This window comes from Felis catus, chromosome D1 (assembly GCF_018350175.1).
Source record: "Felis catus isolate Fca126 chromosome D1, F.catus_Fca126_mat1.0, whole genome shotgun sequence".
NCBI lineage: Eukaryota > Metazoa > Chordata > Mammalia > Carnivora > Felidae > Felis > Felis catus.
Genome location: NC_058377.1, coordinates 64,103,518 through 64,125,560, shown reverse-complemented (window position 1 = coordinate 64,125,560; position 22,043 = coordinate 64,103,518). Strand labels below are relative to the sequence as shown.

The 22,043-nt window shown below is 38.8% G+C and overlaps 1 protein-coding gene across 4 annotated transcripts in view; it reads right to left on the bottom strand.

Annotated features, from left to right (window-relative positions):
• NLRP14 (NLR family pyrin domain containing 14) overlaps positions 1-22,043 on the bottom strand; it is a 286,975-nt gene that overhangs the window by 156,839 nt on the left and 108,093 nt on the right. For all 4 annotated transcript variants that reach the window (XM_045038890.1, XM_045038889.1, XM_045038888.1 and 1 more), the window contains exon 11: positions 2,921-3,035. In XM_045038890.1, the coding sequence (XP_044894825.1) occupies positions 2,957-3,035 (79 nt within the window). In that variant the 3' untranslated portion in view covers positions 2,921-2,956. The remainder of the gene's footprint in view (positions 1-2,920; positions 3,036-22,043) is intronic.

Genomic DNA, 22,043 nt, shown 5'->3' with positions numbered 1-22,043 from the left:
TCAACACAATTTCTCTGTAGTCATTAGACCACTGCTAGCATCAGAGGTTTCTGGGCTAAATTCATTACCACAACATGAAGGAAAATATTTCTTCTCCATCATCTATCTTTTGACTTGAAACAGAAACACAAGTTCATTTTCCTAGGAAATTCTCCTCCTTAGTAGGGATTTATGTGCCCATTTTCATTTTATGATCACCCAAATATTGATTCTTTAATCAAGAAAAAAGAAAATAAAATGCTACATTTACATACATCGTTAATCCTATCTTTCCCTGAAATTGATAAAAATTTCAGGACACACCAGAGGCCATTTCAATTAGTTTTGTTGTCCTCGTTTTTCAATTTGAGGGAAGAAAACCTGTCTAATCCTCCTTTGGTAGTTAGAGCAAGCACCGTAGGAGCAAATGACAGGGGAGGCCAATGCCAGAGCTGAAAGCTGGCATTCTCAATGAGGATAGAAAGAGTTGGCCATCAAAGGGCCTAGAAGTGGGTAACATAAGAAGGCGGGAATAAACCATGTCTTAGAGAATAATAATGACCAAACCAGGAACATTTCATCTCCAATACTCCATATACCCAACATCCAATCCAACAGCAAACTCTTTTGATTATACCTTCAAAATACATTGAGAATTCCATACTTCTTCCTGCCTCTACCATTGCAACCTGGTCTATGCCACCATCACTCTTTCCCACCATCACTTTTCCCCAGTCTATAATTCTGATAGACCCTTAACTGCTCTCCTTCTTCTGATTGTACCTCCCCATCCCCAAACCTATTCTCCATATGACAGTACAAGTTATCCTTTCAAAACACATCAGATTATGGCATTTCCCTGCTCAAAATCCTTCAAGAGTTACAGTTTCAGGTTAAAGCCAAAGTCTTGACCATTGCTTGGAAGGCCCTACATCCTATGCTCCCCTTGCCTTCACTACTGCCATGACCTCACTGCTTACCAGTTTTGTTCTGTCCACTCTGTTCCAATGCCTTTACACTAGCATTTCTCTCTACTGAGATGTTCTTCTCACTAGAAAAGCATGATTCTCACTCTGAAGTCCTTCCTATCTCTGTTCAAGTGTCACCCTATTTGAGAGGCCTTCCCTGGTCATACTACATAAAATAATAGCTTCTAGTACTCCTTGTCTCTCTCAGGCTGATGTATCTTACTTTTCTCCATTTCTGTCTGTCTATCTATCTATCTATCTATCTATCTATCTATCTATCTATCTAGATTACCATACATATCTGTATAGATATTTATAGATATATAGATAAATATTTGTTTATATTGTCTCCACCACTATAACCAGTATCAGAAGATAGGTTCCATAAGGTCAGGGACTTTGTTTTAGTCACTGGTATATCCCTACCACGTAGAACAGAGTCTGGCATATGACAGACATTCAATTATACTTGTTGAATAAATGAATGAATGAATGAATGAATGAATGAATGGATGCCACAGTTGGCATTTTACTCAGCAAGAAAGGTCTGAATTATAACCTAGAGACAAAGCTAATGACCAGACGCCAGGAGGACATAGAAACAGAGGGACTAGGAGCTAGAGCAGAATTTAACTGAGAAGGGTCCGTGGTTCAGACACCTGAAATTAGCTTTTATTGCCCACCAGATTTTGATATACAGTATGTCAACCTGACTTGAAGCCTGAGTGTCCAAGAACCAGAAAGCTGGTACTTTAAGGATTCCACTTCATATTCCCCTTGGGGAAGTCAGAGCACTTCCTGATCTCCAGAACCTGTTCCATTCTCTGGAATTCCTCAGGCTCCAGGGAGACTATTTTGTGTTGTCTTCAATCTCTGCATTTTGGATGTCTGACCTAGTGCCAGGCACAGGCCATGTGCTTGAAAAATGAATGTTGAATGACTAAATTGTGAGCACATCAAGAATCCCCATTGCAAATCTGTGGAGGGTGGGATAAGTTGTGGACCTGGAGATGAGCTGGGCTCTCTGATGTCCATCCCACTCTGTACTGTCCCCTCTTTCCAGAGTCCTTATAATGCTTTTCATCCTAATATTATACCTTGAAAGACAAGATAGAACCAAGTCAGGACTGGGACATCTACTTTAGAGTATGGTCTTCGAGCAGGGTCTGTTCTTTCTTAGAACAGGATCTGTTCTTTCATAGCCGGTAGCTAAAAGTAAAGCCACCCTCCCCTTCTTTGCCCCACTGCATTTTTTTTGCAGTTCTAGCAAACTTGAATGTAATTTTTCTGGACACAATTCTCATATGTCTTATCTTTGTCCTTCGTTTCAATCTTATTCACACAAATATTAAGTTACTCGTCCGTGAATAGTGCCCACAAGGCAGTCTTTGGTCTAGTGTTCTCTCCTCTCAGAATCAGCCTTGGGTATCTGAGCTGAGGAGACAGCTCCCTCTACAGTCTCCATGGCATCTTCCTGTGCCTCCTCCTTTTCTTTGCTAGTGTATTTTATATTTTTTTAAGTGAGAATTATCCAATTCTCTTAACGCCCAAATTCCATTTAAAATCTCCTGTTGCAAGACTACAATCTTCTTTTCTTCTTACCTTTAGAATGCCTATACCACTTTCAAATCTAATACTACCTTTTCTCTTTTTCTCAATTTTTACATCACTGACAAATTCTTCTTTATTGGTTACAATTAGGCCCTGTATTTGTCAGGATTCTCCAGAGAAATGGGATATATATATATATATATATATATATAATTTACTATTTATTATTCTTTATAAACATATATTCTAATTATTGTTCTTCATAAATTCTTTATAAATATAAAAATAATAAATATAGCATTTGCCATCTAAATTTTATATAATATTATAAAAATAATAAATATTTTTATTTTTGGAATAAATATATACATATTTGATAGTGAGAAAGGAAGAGATTGATTTATGATAAAAAATTGACTCACATGATTATGGAAACTGAAACATTCCAAGATCTGCTATCAGCAAGCTGGAGATCCGGGAGAAGTGAGGTATAGTTCCAGTCCAAAAGCCAAGGGGAGCTGATGTTTCCATTGGAATCTGAAGAAAAAGAACAATGTTCTAGCTCAAGCAGTCAGGTAGGAGGAGTTCCCTTTCACTCAGGGGAGGGTCAGGCTCTTTGGTCTATTCAGGCCATCAACTGATTGGATGAGGCCCACCCACAGTAAGGAAGGCCATCTGCTTTACTAGGTCTAGTGATTCAAATGTTAATAGGCCCCCTAATTCTTTCTCTACTTCAAGAAAATAAAATTTCAGAGAGGAATCAAGGTCTTTTCAGACTGCTTTCAACCAGAGTTTTCCTCCAGATAAATAGCTGATTCTTTTTCCCTTTCATGACAATGTCCTGTCTCTGCCAGGTTCATGCTTTGCAGGAAGTATATATCATTTGTCACTTATTCCAAAGGAAACATTTTGTACTGATCACCTATTATGCACCAAGCACTGTTCCAGGATCATGTACTCATTTCATCTCACCCACTGGCCTAGGGGTGTCCATGATTATTTCACTTCAGTTCCTTTTTCTTGCTGGATTTGCCCACATGCTCTGTGGACAGGGTCCATGCTCAATCTCTGTGTTTTCTACAGGCACATATCTTCTTCATATACATGCAGTATTTTTGTCCCACTTCATGTCAGGTTTGTTCTTTCTTTCTTTCTTTCTTTCTTTCTTTCTTTCTTTCTTTCTTTCTTTTCCTTCTTTTTCCTTCCTTCCTTCCTTTCCTATTGTGCACATCTATTACGGCTTATAATTCATAGGCAAAGCTAGTGGCTGACTCAAAGCAAGATAAATGTAGGTGGGGAAAGAAGACACAACCTGGCAATAGATTCACCCACCTGAACAGGGCAGAGAGATACTGAATTACCCTCCTGGCTCACAGTGGTTGTCAAGCCATGTCCACAATTAATGGTATCTGAGCACTACTGACTTTTGGGCAAAAAGGACAGCACCAAAAAGTTGCCAGAACAGCATGAGGTGGAGTCAGTGATGGAGAGTCTCCAGGGGGCAGAAACCTGAAGACTGCAGAGAGGCTGCCCGCAACCAAGATAGTCACTCGTGTTTGGTTTGGCTGCAGTGAAGCTCAGGGAAAAGACCAAAGTTTCTGGAAAGCGAGCTGGCAAGAACAAGGCCTAACCTGGGTGGTTCAGAGCACAGACTCTGAAGCCAGAATGTCTCGTTTTATACGCACTTTGGAGCTGAAAAATCTTGGGCAAATTATTTAATCTCTCTTTACCTTGGTCTTTTCAATTGTGAAGTGGAAAAGCTAACAAGATTGTAATGAAGTTTAAATGAATATATGTAAATTAGGATTCATAAAGCTGAGCACAAACTAAGCATTCCAATTTAGCTGTTGTTGTTTTATAGGTTTTCTAAACAGGGACTAATGCAGAAGATTAATTATAGGAAGTAAGTGGGGGTGAGAGTTGAAAGTGTTCCTCAAGTTTGAAACTTTAGTAAAGAATGATTGAATCAGAATAGGAGATTGATCAACATGGTCATAAATGTGGGAGTGAAAAAATCACCCTGGTACACTTGGCCGAGGCCTGGCAGGGCTTGCTGAACTGAGCGCATGGCCTTATAAACAAGCCCAACCTCATGAGCAGATGTCTCAGAATCTCAGGGCAGAAGGAAACTGCCTCATCTCGGGGATTCATGCAGGTCAATCTTGAAATTGTATTTAATCTCTTTCCCTATCAGTTATTTGGTTGTTTTCATTATGAAATATACCATATACTGAAGAATATATAGCATATGTATACACTAAATAAGAATAATAAAATATACACCTAGATAGCCACCAGCCAATGTAAGATACAGATTAGGAAACTTTGAAGCCCTCCCATCTAATCTTCCCTAATAATAACCCTTTCCCTTCCCCCTAAATTACTCCTAGCTTGGATTTTCTTATAGATTTTTACCACCTATATCATATATGTCTAAACAACACACTGTTCAGTCTTTCAGGGTTTTGAATTTTATGTGAATGGAAAAAGTATGTCTGTATTTGTCTACAAGTTCCATGTTCTTCTCAGCATTGTCTCTGACGTTTATCCATGTAGATGCATGTAACTATAGATTTTTCACTTTCATTGTGACTTGGATCTGTTAATTAATAAAAGTTTCAATGCACTGGGAAGACATTTTAAATTGTTTAAAAAATTTTTAATTGTAGGTACTTAATGACATGGCTTTAAAATATATGAAGCAAAATTTATTGAAACTATAAGGAAAATCAACAAGCCCACTATCACAAGGGAGAGTTAACTCTATTAAGACAATAGATTAAGCAGAGAAAAAAATCAGTAATAATAGAAGAGGCAGAAACAAAGAAACAGTTGTATAGGCAGCAAGGAGAAATTGGTGCACAGTTAAGTGAAGTATTACCAACAGAATAATGATGTGGTTTAGAGTGAGATTGTAAAAAACAAGCATTCACCAGAACATTCTTTTTATCTATGCCTCTGGCTAAACTGGGAATAGAACCTTAAAGACAATTATAAAATTTTCAAAACTTCTCTCATGCTACTTCTGCTTTTCCTAATTCTTCTGCACAAGAGGAACATTATTTTGATTAGTTGGAGTCACGATTAATAGTGATAGAGGGTCGCTATAGGTTTAGAGATTGCCCATATATTGGTTCTCTCTCCTCTCTTTTCCATTTCTTCAGCAAAACAGGTGAATGGCCTTAGGGCCACTCTATTCTGGTATGAGGACAATTCTGAGGTTGAGGCTTTGGGCTTCTAAGAAGGAGTGTGAAATAGAGGGCCCTTAAACTGTTTTCTCCAGCACCACTTATGAAAGTTCTCAATGTTAGGGCTTAAGGCCCAAGCCTAGGAAATAAGACTATTCTGCTTCCTATTTTGTCATTATTCCTTGTAGGCAGATTTTTTGTGGGAATGTGTAGCCATCATCTGGTGTGCTGAAATTCAATGATTCCTAGGTCCCTTGAAAATAGTAGTATCTATAGTTCACCAAATGTCACCATTTTTTTTTCTGACAAGGATACATTCCTTATTCTGAGCTTTCTCCCCCAGAATCTGTCTTCCTCTCCATGGGGACCATCCTGATTGCGTACCTTCTGTTGTTCATAGTTTTTTCGGCATCATTATCACCTCTAGGCACCTTTGTCCACACTCCTAACTCTTGATTAGGCTTTAATTCTTCCTGAGGTCATTAGAATCCCATACTTTCAGATTTACTATTTATAATATTTCCTCCATTCTCTCTGGAGAACTCTTCCTCTTTCCTATAAATAAGAGAGGAGAGGAGATTTTCTTAAACCCCTTTACTTCCATGAAACAGAATGACCATTTTGATATACATAAATAAACTGGCCCTTACATGAGGGAACAGCTCACCTATCACTGTTTGTGGGTAACCCAGGTGTAAGGATAGTGTGTTTGCCATTTGCATGAGAAACATGTCATTTGCATGTCATTTGCATATATTGCAGCCTGCAATATAAAGTCATGGGTCTGTAGATAGGCAGCTGGGTCAAAGTATCACCTGAAAGTCATTCCTGGTGTCAATCACATGAGAAATAAGCCCATTTTCTCAACTAAAAATCAAAATTGAAAAAGTAAACAACAGATATGCAAAGTCTCTCTTTTAGACTGCACTGAAAGTGACAAGATTTTTGTGGAGTTCATCAGTGAGCAGTGGGAACAAGGTAGCCAAAATTAAAACTGATACATAGAGACTGGCCAGAAACTAGGAAGGAGGGGACACAGATTTAAATGAAGTAGGGTCAAATAGAGAAATATTAACAGAGTAGATTCGATGGGACTGGATCCCTGGATTTTGTTGAATGAAGTGTTTTGACATTCCATCTATTTCCTGATTATTTTCCTATGCTTTTCCTTCATACCTAATAAAAGCTTTGGGATTTTCCATCTGTCTTAGACCTGCTAAGAGCAAAGGCCTGGTGATCCCAAGGCCCACAGCAGTGGGCTCTGGTGAAGCTGGATGAGAGAGCTTCCAAAGAGTGGATGAACCTCAGGGCACAGGGTCAATACTATGTTTAAGCAACCCGTACATTCCTAGCAATTCCTCTTCCAGAGATAAACCATACAAAGTCTGGATTTTGTTTTATTTCATGAGGTTAAATTCTTTAAAACTTAGTTCAAACGGAAAGAAAAGCATAGCATTGCATGTTTCACATGACCTTATTTTGGCATTTTCCCCAGGTCTCTGGTGAAATTGAAGCCCTTCAGTTCTTGGGTTTCTGACCTGTGACCTGCCTCACCCTCCATTCCCTTTCTGGAACTGAGGCTCTGTAACATTCTTGATAAGCTCCATTTTGGAGTTAATTCTCTAAATGAATCCCCACACTGAGACCCTGCCTCTGTGACTGGACCTTCCAAGTATTGAAAATATGCCAAGATACCTCCAAATACCATTTACATTGTATTCTTCTCCACTATGCTTTGTCTACATGTGAAGATGCACCACTTTCTTGGATTTGCCCTGGTTGTTCCCATGAAATACACGTTTTTTTGCTCAATATTGTAGTAATTAAAGACACAGACTCAAATTTTTAAATTGACTCTGTTGTTTATCAGTATTTTACATGTGGAAAAGAGGAATCGCACATGATTCACACCTGGACAGCAACACTATCAGAAATTCAAAATATCAGGGCACCTGACTGGCTCAGTTGGTGGAGTGTGTGGCTCTTGATCTTGTGGTCTTGAGCTCAAGCCCCACATTAGCTGTAGATATTGCTTAAATAAATAAACTTAAAAAAAAAAAAAGAAATTCAAAATACCAAAGTGGCAATTATTTTCTAAACCTTGACATGAAACAAATATACAGAGCTAGTTTGGGAACTTGGACAGCTATCAGGACCCTCTTTTCCAGAACTGCCTTTCTCTGTGGTTTAGGAAGGTAGGAGCAGGGGGGTTCTTTTATTCCAAGAACTATGCTTTCTTTTTCTATACTCCAGGGTTTCTTGTGATATAATCATCTGTGGGAAGGACTATCCTGTGGCCCAGGAAGATTGTAGACACTTCCAGCAGGAGAAATGTGAATGGAGTCTTCATCCTTTGTCATACTCACTTTCTCTGCTAACCTTAGCAGAGACTGTTCTCCCCAGCCCCATTTGGTAGAGCTAACAAGAGGTGTGTGTCACCTGGTCATTACCAACCAGGACTTTCCCATTGGTCTATACCAGACAAGAGAGGATAATTTATTCATAAGATTGGGATTCATAAAATACCTGTGATTGTTTTGCAGGGTGAGAGGAAAGGTTGTACAGAATGGAGAGAACCTAGAGAGAAAACTGGCAGGGCCAGACAAAGAGTAAATGAAGGGGGTACAATGGTTCCAGAGACCTCTTGGAAAAGAACACATAATAACAGTAACCAGCTTTAGATCTTTAGAAGCGAAGTATTGTATAATGAGTGAATGTAATACAGGAAGCCACACAGAGGACTTCTGGTTCAAGATGGCAGACTGAGCCTTCCCCGATCCCTAAATCCCACTAAAATAATAATAACAACAAAACCAGTTTTTAAATAGTATAAGCAAATAACAGCAAAGACAGTAGAGGGGAAGTGTGAGGATGCAGTCTCAGCAGACAAAAATATTTCCACATATTTCTGGAAGCAGATTGGAGGGTGCTGACAAATGCAATAAACTGGAGGAAGTCATAGCCTGAATAGAGTTGTAAGGTAGCACAGGGAAAAGGAAACCGTATGCTTGGCAAAACCCTATAATCAGGAGGTGAAGGGCATTCTAGGGAAGATCCTAAACTCACCTTGTCCCACAGATACAACTAGGTAACACCCACAAATAACCCAGAAAACGACCCATGGATTGGCAGAACAGACCCTCCACAGCTAAATGTAGAGAAAAGGGCACACTGAATAGGGTAGGAAGGGCAGAGACACAGTTAAGAGCTAAGTGGAACTGTGGGACTGTCACAGGAGAGAGGGACGCCACACGCACACAGAGGGGAGAGCACCGGACTTCCACAACAGATATCCAGGCACAGGGAACCTGCATGGTGAAGACAAATCCCCATAACACTTGACTTTGAAAACCAGAGGGGCTGAATTTTGTGAGTTCTTACAATCAGCAGTACTCAAAACCCAGAATTTAAAAAATCAGCGTGCTCAGCTCTAGAAGAGCTGAGTGGGCGATAGGAAACTGAGTCCCTATCCTTAGAGGCAGCATAACAGACAACCCCGCAGAGATACAGCATAGAAGCATCAGTTTGAAACTGCCTGAGGTATATGGGAAGGAGATCTACTTACTGATCTCAGAGTGTTTGCTGGAGGAATAGGGATCTTTACGGGATGTCTCCATGAACAAAGGAGCTAGCAGGCACCATTTCCCTCCCCCATCCCCCAATCTAGACACAAAGATACCTGTAGGAACCAGTGCAGCAACCAACCCTCTCCACTTAACTTGCTAACAGTGTGCCCTACCCCATCATTCTCCAGTCAGGCCAGGGCTCCAGGTCCCCTCCCACCCTTACCCCCCCTCATCCCTACCCTCACTCTTCTGCATACCTGGCCCCTCCAATACACCCTTGGCCGAGCCCATCTGAAGTGGTACCACAGCCTGATAAGATGCAAGCAGCCCTAACAGGGGCTAGCACCATTCCAAAGTGACTCCTGCCCTGGGGAGAGGGGAAGATAAGCACACACACACCAGTCTAACTGTGGCGCCAGCAATCTGGTCTGATTGCAGGCCCAACCCACCAACAAAACTTCTCAGGGGGCACAGGGAAAGCACCTTACAGTTCCACGCTACTGAAACTCTGGCAAATGCCTGGTCTGATTCAAATCAAGCAGGAGGTGACACCAAAGTGGCCCACTAACAACACAGGGACCAAATCCTGCCCACATCAGGCAGAGAGAGACATTGCAGATGACTGGATTGAAGGCAAAAGCAGCTTAGTCACAATAGCAGGGAGCACCCAACACACACAGGAGACACTCCAGAAGCGCCAGATTCTGGCAAACGGGATACCACCTGCAGGGCATACAGAACCTCTTCTCATCCAGCCATTACATTGAAAAGCAGAAGTAGCTGCCCTTTCTAAAACACAGAAACAGACACAGGGACTTAGACAAAACCTGGGGACAGAGAAATACGTCCCAAATGAAAGAACAGGACAAAATCACAGCAAGAGACCTAAATGAAGTAGAGATAAATAATATTCCTGATAGAGAATTTAAAGTAATGGTCAAAAAGATACTCAATGGACTTGAGAAAAGAGTGGAAGACTTCAGTGAGACCCTCAACAAAGAGATAAGAAAGAGATAGAAAAATTAAAAAGAATGAATCAGAGATGAGGAACTCAATAACTGAAATTAAAAATATACTCAATGGCATAAATAATAGACTATAGGAAGCAGAATGGACCAGCAACTTGGAGTACAGAGTAATGGAAGGCAATCAAAGTGAAAGGAGAGAGGAAAAAAATAATACAAAATGATAATAGACTTAGGGAATTCCACAATATCATCAAACACAGTGACCTTAGCACTCTAGAGATCCCAGAAGGAGAAGAGAGAGTAAAGGGGGCAGAAAATTTATTTGAAGAAATAATAGCTGAAAACTTCTCAAATCTGGAGAAAGAAAGAAATCCAGATCCATAAGGCAGAGAAAGCCACAACAGACAAACCCAAGCTGGTCCGTACCAAGACACATAGCAATTAAAATGGCAAAAAGTAGCGATAAAGAGAGCATTTTAAAAGCAGCAAGAGAAAAGAAAACAATTACAAGGTGGAACCCCATAGGGTCATGAGTTGATTTGTCAGCAAAAATTTTGCAGGCCAAAAGGTAGTGGCAAGACATATTTAAAGTACTGAAAGGAAAAAATCTGAAACCAAGAATACTCTATCCAGCAAGGCTATCATTCAGAATGGAAGCGGAGATAAAGAGTTTCCCAGACAAACACAAGTTAAAGGGATTCATCACCACTAAACCATCCCTAAAAGAAATGATAAATTCGACTTTTTGAGTGGAAAGCAAAGACCATATCTAAGACTAAGAAAATTAGGAAGCATGAATGCAGCAAAGTTATGTCTATAAAAATCAGTCAAAGGATACACGAAATAAAGGACGTAAACCATGACACTATATGTCATAAATATATACATATATATATACATATATATATATAAAATGTTATATACAAACCAAATTGTAACCACAAATCAAAAACAGTAATAGATATGCAAAGAATAAAGAGAAAAGAATCCAAGTTACCACTAAAGAAAGCCAACAAACATGAAAGAGAGCAAGACAGCAAGAAAGGAAAGGATCAGAGAAAATCTTCAGAAACAACCAGAAAACAAGTATTAAAATGGTAGTAAGTACATACCTATCAATAATTACTTTGAGGGATGCCTTGATGGCTCAGTCTGTTAAGCATCCGACTTCAGCTCAGGTTATGATCTCACAGTTTGTGGGTTTGAGCCCTGCATCAGGCTCTCTGCTATGAGCATGGAGCTTGCTTTGGATCTTCTGTCTCCCTCTCTCTCTCTGCCCCTCACCTGCTCATACTCTATCTCCCAAAAATAAATAAACATTAAAAAAAACAATTACTTTGAAAGTAAGTGGATTAAATGCTTCAATCAAAAGGCATAGGTGACAAAATGGATAAAAGAGCAGGACCCATCAATATACTGCCTCTAAGAAATTCATTTCAGACCTACACACCTGCAGATTGAAAGTAAAGGGATGGAAAAGGCTTTATCATGCAAATGGAAGTCAAAGGAATGCAACCAAGAATACTAGATAAGGGTAGCAATGCTTATCTCAGACAAAATAGATTTTAGACAATTGTTTTAAATGTTTTTTGAGAGATAGCACAAGCTGGAGAAAAGCAGAGAGAGAGGAGGACAGAAGATCCAAAGTGAGCTCTGTGCTAACAGCAGTGAACCTGATATGGCGCTGAACTCAGGGGCCAAACTCAGACCTGAGATCATGACCTAAGCCAAAGTCAGACACTCAAACAACTGAGCCACACAGACGCCTCCAGACAAAATAGATTTTAAAACAACAACTATAACAAGAGACCAAGAAGGACACAATATAACCATAAAGGGACCGTATAACCATAAAGGGACCGATCCAACAAGAACTTGTAACAATTTTAAATATTTATGCAAGCAACATGGGAGCACCCAAATACATAAAGCAGCTAATAACAAACATAAAAGGAGTAATCAATATTAATACAAAAATAGTAAGGGATTTTAACACCCAACTTACAACAATGAATGGATTATCCAAACAGAAAATCAATAAGAAAACAGTGGCTTCGAATGACACAATGGACCTGATAGATCTAACAAATATATTCAGAACACTTCATCCTAAAACAGAAGAATACACATTCTTTTCCAGTGTACATGGAACATTCTCCAGAATAGATCACATCTTAGACCACAAAACAAGTATCAACAAATTCAGAAACACTGAATTCATACCATGCATTTTTTCTGACCACAACAATATGAAACGAAAAATCAACCACAAGAAAAACTCTGGTAAGAACACAAATACATGGAGGTTAAATGACATGCTACTAAACAATGAATGGGTCAACCAAAAAATCAAAGAAGAAATAAAAAAATACATGAATGCAAATGAAAATGAAAACATAAAGGTCCAAAATCTTTGGGATGCAGTAAAAGCAGTTCTAAGAGGGAAGTTTATAGCAATATAGGCCTACATTAATAAGAAAAATCTCAAACAACTTAACTTTACGCCTAAAGGAGCTAGAAAAAAAAGGGACAAACAAAATGCCAAACCAGTACAAGGAAAGAAATAATAAAGATTAGAGTAGAAATAAATGAAAAATAAACTATAAAAATAGAACAGACCAATGAAAGCAGGAGCTGGTTCTTTGAACAGATCAACAAAATTGATAAACCTTTAGCAAGACTTATCAAGAAAAAGGGTGGGGGACTCAAATAAACAAAATCAGAAATGAAAGAGAGAAATAATAACTGACACCACAGAAATACAAACAATTGTAAGACAATATTCTGAAAAATTATATGCCAACATATTGGACAACCTAGAAGAAATGGATAAATTCCTAGAAACATATAATCTTCCAAAACTGAATCAGGAAGAAATAGAAAATTTAAACAGACTTATTACCAGCAGTGAAATTAAATCAGTAATCAAAAAAAAAAAAACTCCCAAGAAACAAAAGTCCAGGACAGATGGCTTCATAATCTGTTCTACCAAACATTTAAAGCAGAGTTAATATCTATTCTTTCAAACTGTAACAAAAAATAGAACAGGAAGGATACTCCCAAATTCATTCTATAAGGTCAGAATTACCCTGATATCAAAATCAGATAAAGATACTACAGAGAGAGAGAGAGAGAGAGAGAGAGAGAGAGAGAGAGAGAGAGAAACTATGGGTCAATACCTCTGATGAATTAGATGCAAAAATCCTCAACTAAATATTAGCAAACTGAATCCAACAATACACTAAAAAATCATTCACCAAGATCAAGGATGTATTCCTGGGTTGCAAGGGTGATTCAATATTTGCAAATCAATCAACAAGTTACATTATATCAACAAGAGAAAGGATAATAACCATATGATCATTATAACAGATGCAGAAAAAGCATTTGACAAAGTACAACATCCATTCATGATAAAAATCCTCAACAAAGCAGGTTTAGAGGGAACATACCTCAACATAATAAAGGCCATTTATGAAAAACCTACAGTGAGGGTCATACTCAATGGTGAAAGCTGATAGTTTTTCTCCTAAGATCAGGAACAAGACAAAGATACCCACTCTCATCACTTTTATTCAACATAGTACTGGAAGTTCTAATGACAGCAATCAGACAAGAAAAAGAAATAAAAGTCATCCAAATCAGTAAGGAAGAAGTAAAACTCATTACTTGCAGATGACATGATACTATATATAGAAAACTCTAAATACTCCACCAAAAAACTACTAGACCTGATAAATGAATTTAGTAAGGTTGCTGAATGCAAAATCAATACACAGGAATCCATTGCATTTCTATGCATTAATAATGAAGTCGCAGATAGAGAAATTAAGAAAACAATCCTATTTATAATTTCGCGAAAAAGAATAAAATAACTAGCAAACTTAACCAAAGAGTTGAAAGACCTACTCTCAAAATTAGAAAACTATGATGATAAAATTTGAAGACAACATAAAACAAATGGAAAGAGATTCTATGCTTATGGAATCTCTGGAAGAACAAATATTATTTTTTTAAATATAATTTATTGTCAAATTGGCTACTATACAGTGTATACAGTGAGCTCTTGGTTTTGGGGGTAGATCCCTGTGATTCATCGCTTACATACAACACCCAGTGCTCATCCCAACAACTGCCCTCCTCAATGCCCATCACCCATTTTTCCCTCTCCCCCCTCCCCCATAAACCCTCAGTTTGGTCTCTGTATTTAAGAGTCTATTATGGTTTGCCTCCCTCCCTCTCTGTTTGTAACTATTTTTTCCCCTTCCCTTCCCCCGTGGTCTTCTGTTAAGTTTTTCAAGTTCCACATATGAGTGAAAACATATGATATCTGTCTTTCTCTGACTGACTTATTTCACTTAGCATAATACCTTCCAGTTCTATCCATGTTGCTGCAAATGGCATGATTTCATTCTTTCTCATTGTCAAGTAGTATCCATTGTATATATAAACCACATCTTTATCCATTCATCAGTTGATGGACACCTGAGCTGCTTCTATAATTGGTATATTGCTTCTGTATATGGTATATATATATATATATATATATATATATACACATATATATGTGTATATATATGTATATATATAGATATAGATGTGTATATATATATGTGTGTATATATATATATACACACACATATATATGTGTATATATATGTATATATATAGATATAGATTAACAAGTGGTATGTATATATATATATATATACATATATATAATGAAATATTATTCAGCCATAAAAAAGAATAAAATCTTGCCATTTGCAACAACTTGGTTGGATCTTGAGGCTATAAGACTAAGTGAAATAAGTCAGTCACAGAAAGACAAATATATGATTTCACTCATGTGTGAAATTTAATAATCAAAACAAACAGGGGTGCCTGGGTGGCTCAGTTTGGTTGAGAGTCCAACTTCAGCTCAGGTCCTGATCTTGCAGTTCATGAGTTCGAGCCCCGCATTGGATTCTGTGCTGACAGCTCAGAGCCTGGAGCCTGATTCGGATTCTTTGTATCCCTCCCTCTTTGCCCCTCCCGCACTTGTGCTCGTTCTCTCTCTCTCTTTCTCTCTCTCTCTCTCAAAAATAAATAAACATTAAAAAACGTTGTTTTTAAAAGAATCAAAACAAACAAGGAAAAAAGAGACAAACCAAAAAACAGACTCTTAACTATAGAAACCAAACAGATGGTTACCAAAGGGCAGTGTGTGAGCTTTGGTCAGATAATGGGAATTAAGAACACACTTAGTGAGTATGTTGTACACCTGAAACTAATATAACCCTATGTTCACTATACTGGAATTAAAATAAAAGTAGCAATTAATTAATTACTTTTAAAAAGGTGAAGGTCAAAAGTGAGGTTGCAAACAAAAAGATCAATTGAAGATCCGTGTGCACAACAGACTATTCCAGCCTCACTGCCTCAGGAAGAGTTTAGGCAGCCCAGAATTTGTCACCTGAAAAAATTTCTGAAATTAATTGAACTACTAAGGGAGAACTGAGGTGCCTAATGGGACTGCTGTCACACAAAAGTTAGGCCCTATTTTTCACAAAGTTTTCTGTCCGAGAATTCAGTTTAAGGAAAATCAGCCCACCACATGCATATAACTCCTACTTGGCACATTCTATTCCCTCCATTCTTAAATATGAGTAGTTTTTAAGTTATCTACTGCTGTGTTACAAATTATTCTGTATGTGGTAGCTTAAAATGACTAACATTTTATTCACACAGTTTCTGAGGGTCAGGAATTCAGATATGGCTTATCTGGGTCTTCTGGTTCAGGGTCTCTCGTGAGACCCCAGTCCAGATTTTGGCTGGGGCTATAGTTATCTGAAGGCTTGATGCAGACAGAAAGATCCACTCTCAAGCTCGCTAGTGTGGCTGTTACCAGGATGCCTCAGTTTCTTGCTACACAGACCTCTCCTCATGTTATAGTAGTTAGCTTCCTCTAGAAGGAGTATTGCAAGAGAAAGGGCGAAACGGAGCAGTAAGTAACAGTGCCTTCTAAGCCCCAACCTATAGAATTGTATACCATCAGGTCAGTCATATATACTGGTCACACAGACCAAACTTGATACAGTGGGAGAGGGAACAACACAAGAACATCAGAAAGTGACACCATTGGAGACTATCTTGAAGCGTGGCTGCCCACAGTAGGCAAAAAAAGGATTACTGGATATGTGGAGAAAACCTGGGCATGAAAGAAGAAAATCCAGGGTAATAAAATGTAAAATGTGATCCCAGATAAGCTCATGAAGGTATAGGAAAGAACATGTAAAAACAAAGCAAAAGAAACACATTGTTAGGATCATGGATCGGTATCCTTAGATATATTTTACAAGCAGCAAGAAGGGGTGATGGGCCAAAAGCGGATGGGGGATGGTGCAAAAGAAGAGGATTTTGAAAATAGCATTGCATTAGATGATGTACAGGTGCTCTTTTCTATTTCAAGGTGGCATGGAGAGTAGGGCACCACTGACCCAGCTCTAAGAATTGACTTGGGCTATAAGCATAACTGCTGGGAGGCAGTGTAAGAGATGTTGCATTTTCTTGGGTCTTAGAATTAGTGTCTGTGTCTGAGGGTGTTTGTTCTAAGCTCCAGGAGGTCCTGTAAAACTTCAATTAAAAGTGCTACTTGTGGGGCGCCTGGGTGGCGCAGTCGGTTAAGCGTCCAACTTCAGCCAGGTCATGATCTTGCAGTCCGTGAGTTTGAGCCCCGCGTCAGGCTCTGGGCTGATGGCTCTGGGCTGATGGCTCCGGGCTGATGGCTCGGAGCCTGGAGCCTGTTTCCGATTCTGTGTCTCCCTATCTCTCTGCCCCTCCCCCGTTCATGCTCTGTCTCTCTCTGTCCCAAAAATAAATAAAAAACGTTGGAAAAAAAAATTAAAAAAAAAAAGTGCTACTTGTTTTGCTTTCATTGGATATGGGTATTATTGGAGTACAAAAGTATGCTTGCTCCATTTCTGAACTTGTAAATATGTATTACGCAACCAAGAGTTAGATGCTGAGGATAACTTACTGCTTTTCACATTTAAAGCTGCTACTGCTTTTTCTGAAAATCTATTACCATCATTTGAACTCCACTTCAAAGTCTGTTTCTACTCTTTCTTTGCACAAATTCTGGAAACTAATGTGTACTAGGCGTGGCACTAGGTGCTGCAGATATATTAATGAGGAAGACATGGAGCTTATACAGCGTAGGTAGACAATTTTCACTACTTTATTAAAAAGCCTTTGAAGGTGGCAAGTACAGGGAGTTACAAATATATAAAGAAGGAGCTCCTAGCCCAGTCCTTGGGAGTATGTAGTCAAGAAGGGTTTCCCGCCTCCCACCTCACTCTCTACTTGAATTTGCTTCCTAAATATGTCTAAGATCTATCCCAACTTCATTCCTACCACACTGTGTGACTAGGCCAACCTACTGTCACTGTAGGGGCCCAGGGCAGGCTGCCCCAAAATATACCACAAGGCCATATTATTTTGAAGTTACTTGGGAAACAGCCAGTGCAAGGTCACTCAGACCCTCCTCTGTCCTCCCCTGAGAGCAGGAAATAGATCTCCCATAGGAAAGGTACCCTCCCTGTACTAAGAAGTACAAAGATGTCCTTATCACCAGAGATAGGGACTTTATTTATTTTTTTTTAATTTTTTTTTATGTTTTTATTTATTTTTGAGACAGAGAGAGACAGAGCATGAGCAGGGGAGGGGCAGAGAGAGAGGGAGACACAGAATCTGAAGCAGGCTCCAGGCTCTGAGTTGTTGGCAGAGCCTGACGCGGGGCTCAAACTCACGAGCTGTGAGATCATGACCTGAGCTGAAGTCAGACGCCCAACCAACTAAGCCACCCAGGCGCCCCAGAGATAGGGACTTTAAAGTTGAGAAAGTTCTAGAAACAAACCTTGTTATTTTTCTTTTTCTCATCTATTACCTCAGCCTAAATTCTGCTTAGAATTCCTTACTAATTAAAGCTCCCAAACACCTGTTTTCTTTACCCTGTCAATTACTCACAAATTTATTGTCTGTGCCTAAAATGTATAAAATCTGCCTGCCTAGGTCATTTCTTTGGGCATTAATTTCATTATTGGATTTTCTTGCACGGGTAAATAAAACTTTGGTTTGTTCCTCCTGTTAATCTGTTTCATATCAATTTAATTCCTAAGCCAGCTAGAAGAACCTGGGGAAAAGAAGGAAATTTCTGCTTCCCCTACATCATCAACTGCTTAAATTATTACAATAGTCTGATAAATAAACGATCTTCCTGAATCTACTTTTGTCCTTTTGCACTGTGTTTTCCACATAGCAGCCAGGGTGTTATTTTGAAAACACATATTTTATCATGTCACTTCTCTGTTTAAAATATGCTAGTGGGGGCACCTGAGTGGCTCAGTTGTTTGAGCTCTCAGGTCATGACCTTGCAGTTCTTAAGTTTGAGCCTCACATTGGGCTCTGTGCTATCAGCCTGTCAGCATGGAGCCCATTTCTGATCCTGTGTCCCCTTCTGTCTTTCCCCCTCCCCTGTTTGCACTCTCCCAAAAATAAATAAATATTTAAAAAATAAATAGGGGCGCCTGGGCGGTGCAGTGGGTTGAGTGTCCGACTTCAGCTCAGGTCATTATCTCTCATTCGTGGGTTCAAGCCCCGCATCAGGCTCTGTGCTGACAGCTCAGAGCCTGAAGCCTGCTTTGAATTCTGTGTGTGTGTCTCTCTCTCTGTCCTTCCTCTGCTTGTGCTCTGTCTCTCTCTCTCAAAAAATAAAATATTAAAAAACTTTAAATACATAAATAAATCAATAAATAAAATATACATGTCAGTGACTTCCCATTGCTTTTCTTTAAATTTTATTTTAACTTCAATTCTAATATAGTTAACATACAGTATTACATTAGTTTCAGGTGTACAATATAGTGATTCAACAATTCTCTACATTACTCAAGTGCTCATCATGATAAGTGTACTCTTAACCCCCTTCACCTACTTCACCCATCACCCCACCCCGCACCTCCTCTCCGGTGACCATCAATTTAGTCTCTATAGTTAAAAGCCTGTTTTTGTTTGTCTTTTTTTTTCTTTTGTTCATTTTTTTTGTTTCTTAGGGTCCACATGAGTGTGATCATATGGTATTTGTCTTTCTCTGACTTATTTCGTTTAGCATTATACTCTCTAGTTCCATCCATGTCATTGCAAATGGCAAGATTTCATTCTGTTTTATGGCTGAATAATATTCCATTATATATATATATATATATATATATATATATATATGAAATAAAGACAAATTCCTTAACATGATTCATCCTGTACCTATATTTCCAGGAAGATCTGAATTCAACATGCTCCTCCATCACTCACTTAACTCAAGCTGCACTGGTCTTTTGTGTACTACAGTATGCATTCTGGCTGCAGGTTTTTGAAAATATAATTTCCTCCTGACTTCAATATTTTCCCTTCCTCTCTTTGCCTTTTTAACTCCATCTCTTTCTTCAAATCTCAACTCAATCTTCATTTCCTTGGAGCAGTCTTTCCTGACCTGCCTTATGTCCTTGGTAACATTTAAATTATCTTATTTTAGGGGTACCTGGGTGGCTCAGTCAGTTGGGCATCTGACTTCATCTCAGGTCATGATCTCACAGTTCGTGAGTTCTAGCCCTGCATTGGGCTCTGTGCTAACAGCTCGGAGTCTGGAGCCTGCTTTGGATTCTGTGTCTTCCTCTCTCTCTGCCCCTCCCATGCTCATGCTCTCTCTTTCTCAAAAAATTAATAAACGTTAAAAAAATTTTTTAATCTTATTTTATGTTCTTTTTTTTCATTTTTTAAAAATTCATTTATTTGGAGAGAGAGAGAGCACAAGTGGGTGAGGGGCTGAGAGAAGAAGAGACAGAATCCCAAGCAGACTCTATGCCATCAACACAGAGCCTAATGTGGGCCTCGAACTCACAAACTGTGAAATCACGACCTGATCTGAGATCAAGAGTCAGACGCTTAACCGACTATACCACCCAGGCACCCTTTATTTTATGTTCTTATAGTAACATGCTCTTCTCCTTCATAACACTTGTTCCAGTTGTGGTATTTCTTCTATTTGTATTATTGTTTGACTAATGTCTATTATCCACACTAGACACATGCTCCATGGTCAGAAACTCTATGCGGAGCAGAGAGAATTGGGGGAGATGAGGCTTGGAAGTTAAGCAAGGGCTATACTGTAAAGACTTATATGTTAGGCTAGGGAATTTGAATTTGATCCTAAAATCAAGCAGTTTTCTATGGGCAATGAAGTATATTCGAGATGATTTTAAAATTTTACTGGAAGTCTTGCTTTTTACAACAGAAACTGACTTATAGTTATCAGATTAATCATCAGCTCAACAAGTTGTTATTCAACTTGTTATTGAACAACTGAACAAGTTATTAAACAGTAGAGAATTTGAACTTCCTCCTTAAACATGAGAAAAGTTTCTTTCCTTAAAAGCCTCTTAAATTGGAGCTAAATTATTACATAATAAGAAATCATTTGTTGTATTCTAGCTAAACATGATAATTATCTGACCAGAGGAACCAATTCATCCAGCATGCACTACAGGAAACCTTCCAGGTCCTGAAAAGGCAGTCCACCATTTTCCAAAGACAGTAGCTGGTGGAGAATGTCTGTGTGGGGGACGAGGTTATACCTCATGCCCCAACATCTGCCTCCTCCACACAGTTTTCCTCCAAAGCCCAGGAAATCAGACATATGGCATGGAACCGAACTTGCTCTGTACCACCTTCCAAGATCTCTAATCTTTCTTTCTTTCTATTCCTTAAAGTTGAAATTATAGAGGAGACATACTCTTGTTAGCTCTTACTCCCTTAAGAATAAGAAGGTGGGGGGGAGGGGTGGAAAGGAATAACATTTAGTCTTTGTTGTCAATTAATGTCTCCAATTTTAGTGGGGTTCGCAGGGACAGATTCCCTTCAAGAACTTAGAAAAAAGTTGCAGATTGAGTTTTAAACAATTTTTTTAAATGATGGTTTTAATTAGAGATAATGTAAAGTTGCAATGAGCTCTGGCCAAGACTTGAACAAAACTTCATTAAGTGTACAAACACAAACAGTGTAGGAACATGACAGTCTTTAAGAGATTTAGTCAGGAAAGGAAGTTAAGAAAAGGGAAAGTCAAACATTGATATTTACTTCACAGTGAGAAGAGAGTTTGCTAGCCCAGCATGATGACCAACCAGGGGATGTGGTAGGTATGACCCTCTGGCAGAGGTACACTCAGCAATCTTCAGTGCTTCATGACACAGGCATTGAAATCTCCAACTAACTGCTCTTTTTCTAGTTGCAGGCTCACTAAGCAGCCTTGTATTAATTAAGTTTTCTGTTTTCATTTTTCTCCAGAGAAAGCATTTATTTTAAGTCCATATAATGGCTAAGCTTCTTATTTTAAATTAATTGACACTGTAGGTTTTAGTCATTGGCCTTCATGAGCTTGCTTAATGTGAGCCCACTCTGAGAAACAGATCTAGTTCTTATCATATTGATAATTATGTTTCAAACTGATGGCTTCTTAACTCTTATATTAATGTCTTTTTCTAAATTTGGGAAGATCTCATCCATTACTTTTTGAATACTTTTTCAGTCCCTTTCTCCTCTCTTCCTGGGACTCAGCCATAATCAGGCCTGTCATGAATTTGTCCAGGAAATGCCAACATGAAGGGATCTGTCTGGATGGCCAGCCAACTTCCAAAGAAGATGCTAGACTTTTCTCTAAGTGATTTTACATTAAAACGGCAATAATTCACGTGGAGATCCTCAACTTCTATCCCCACCTGACACTAACGAGTT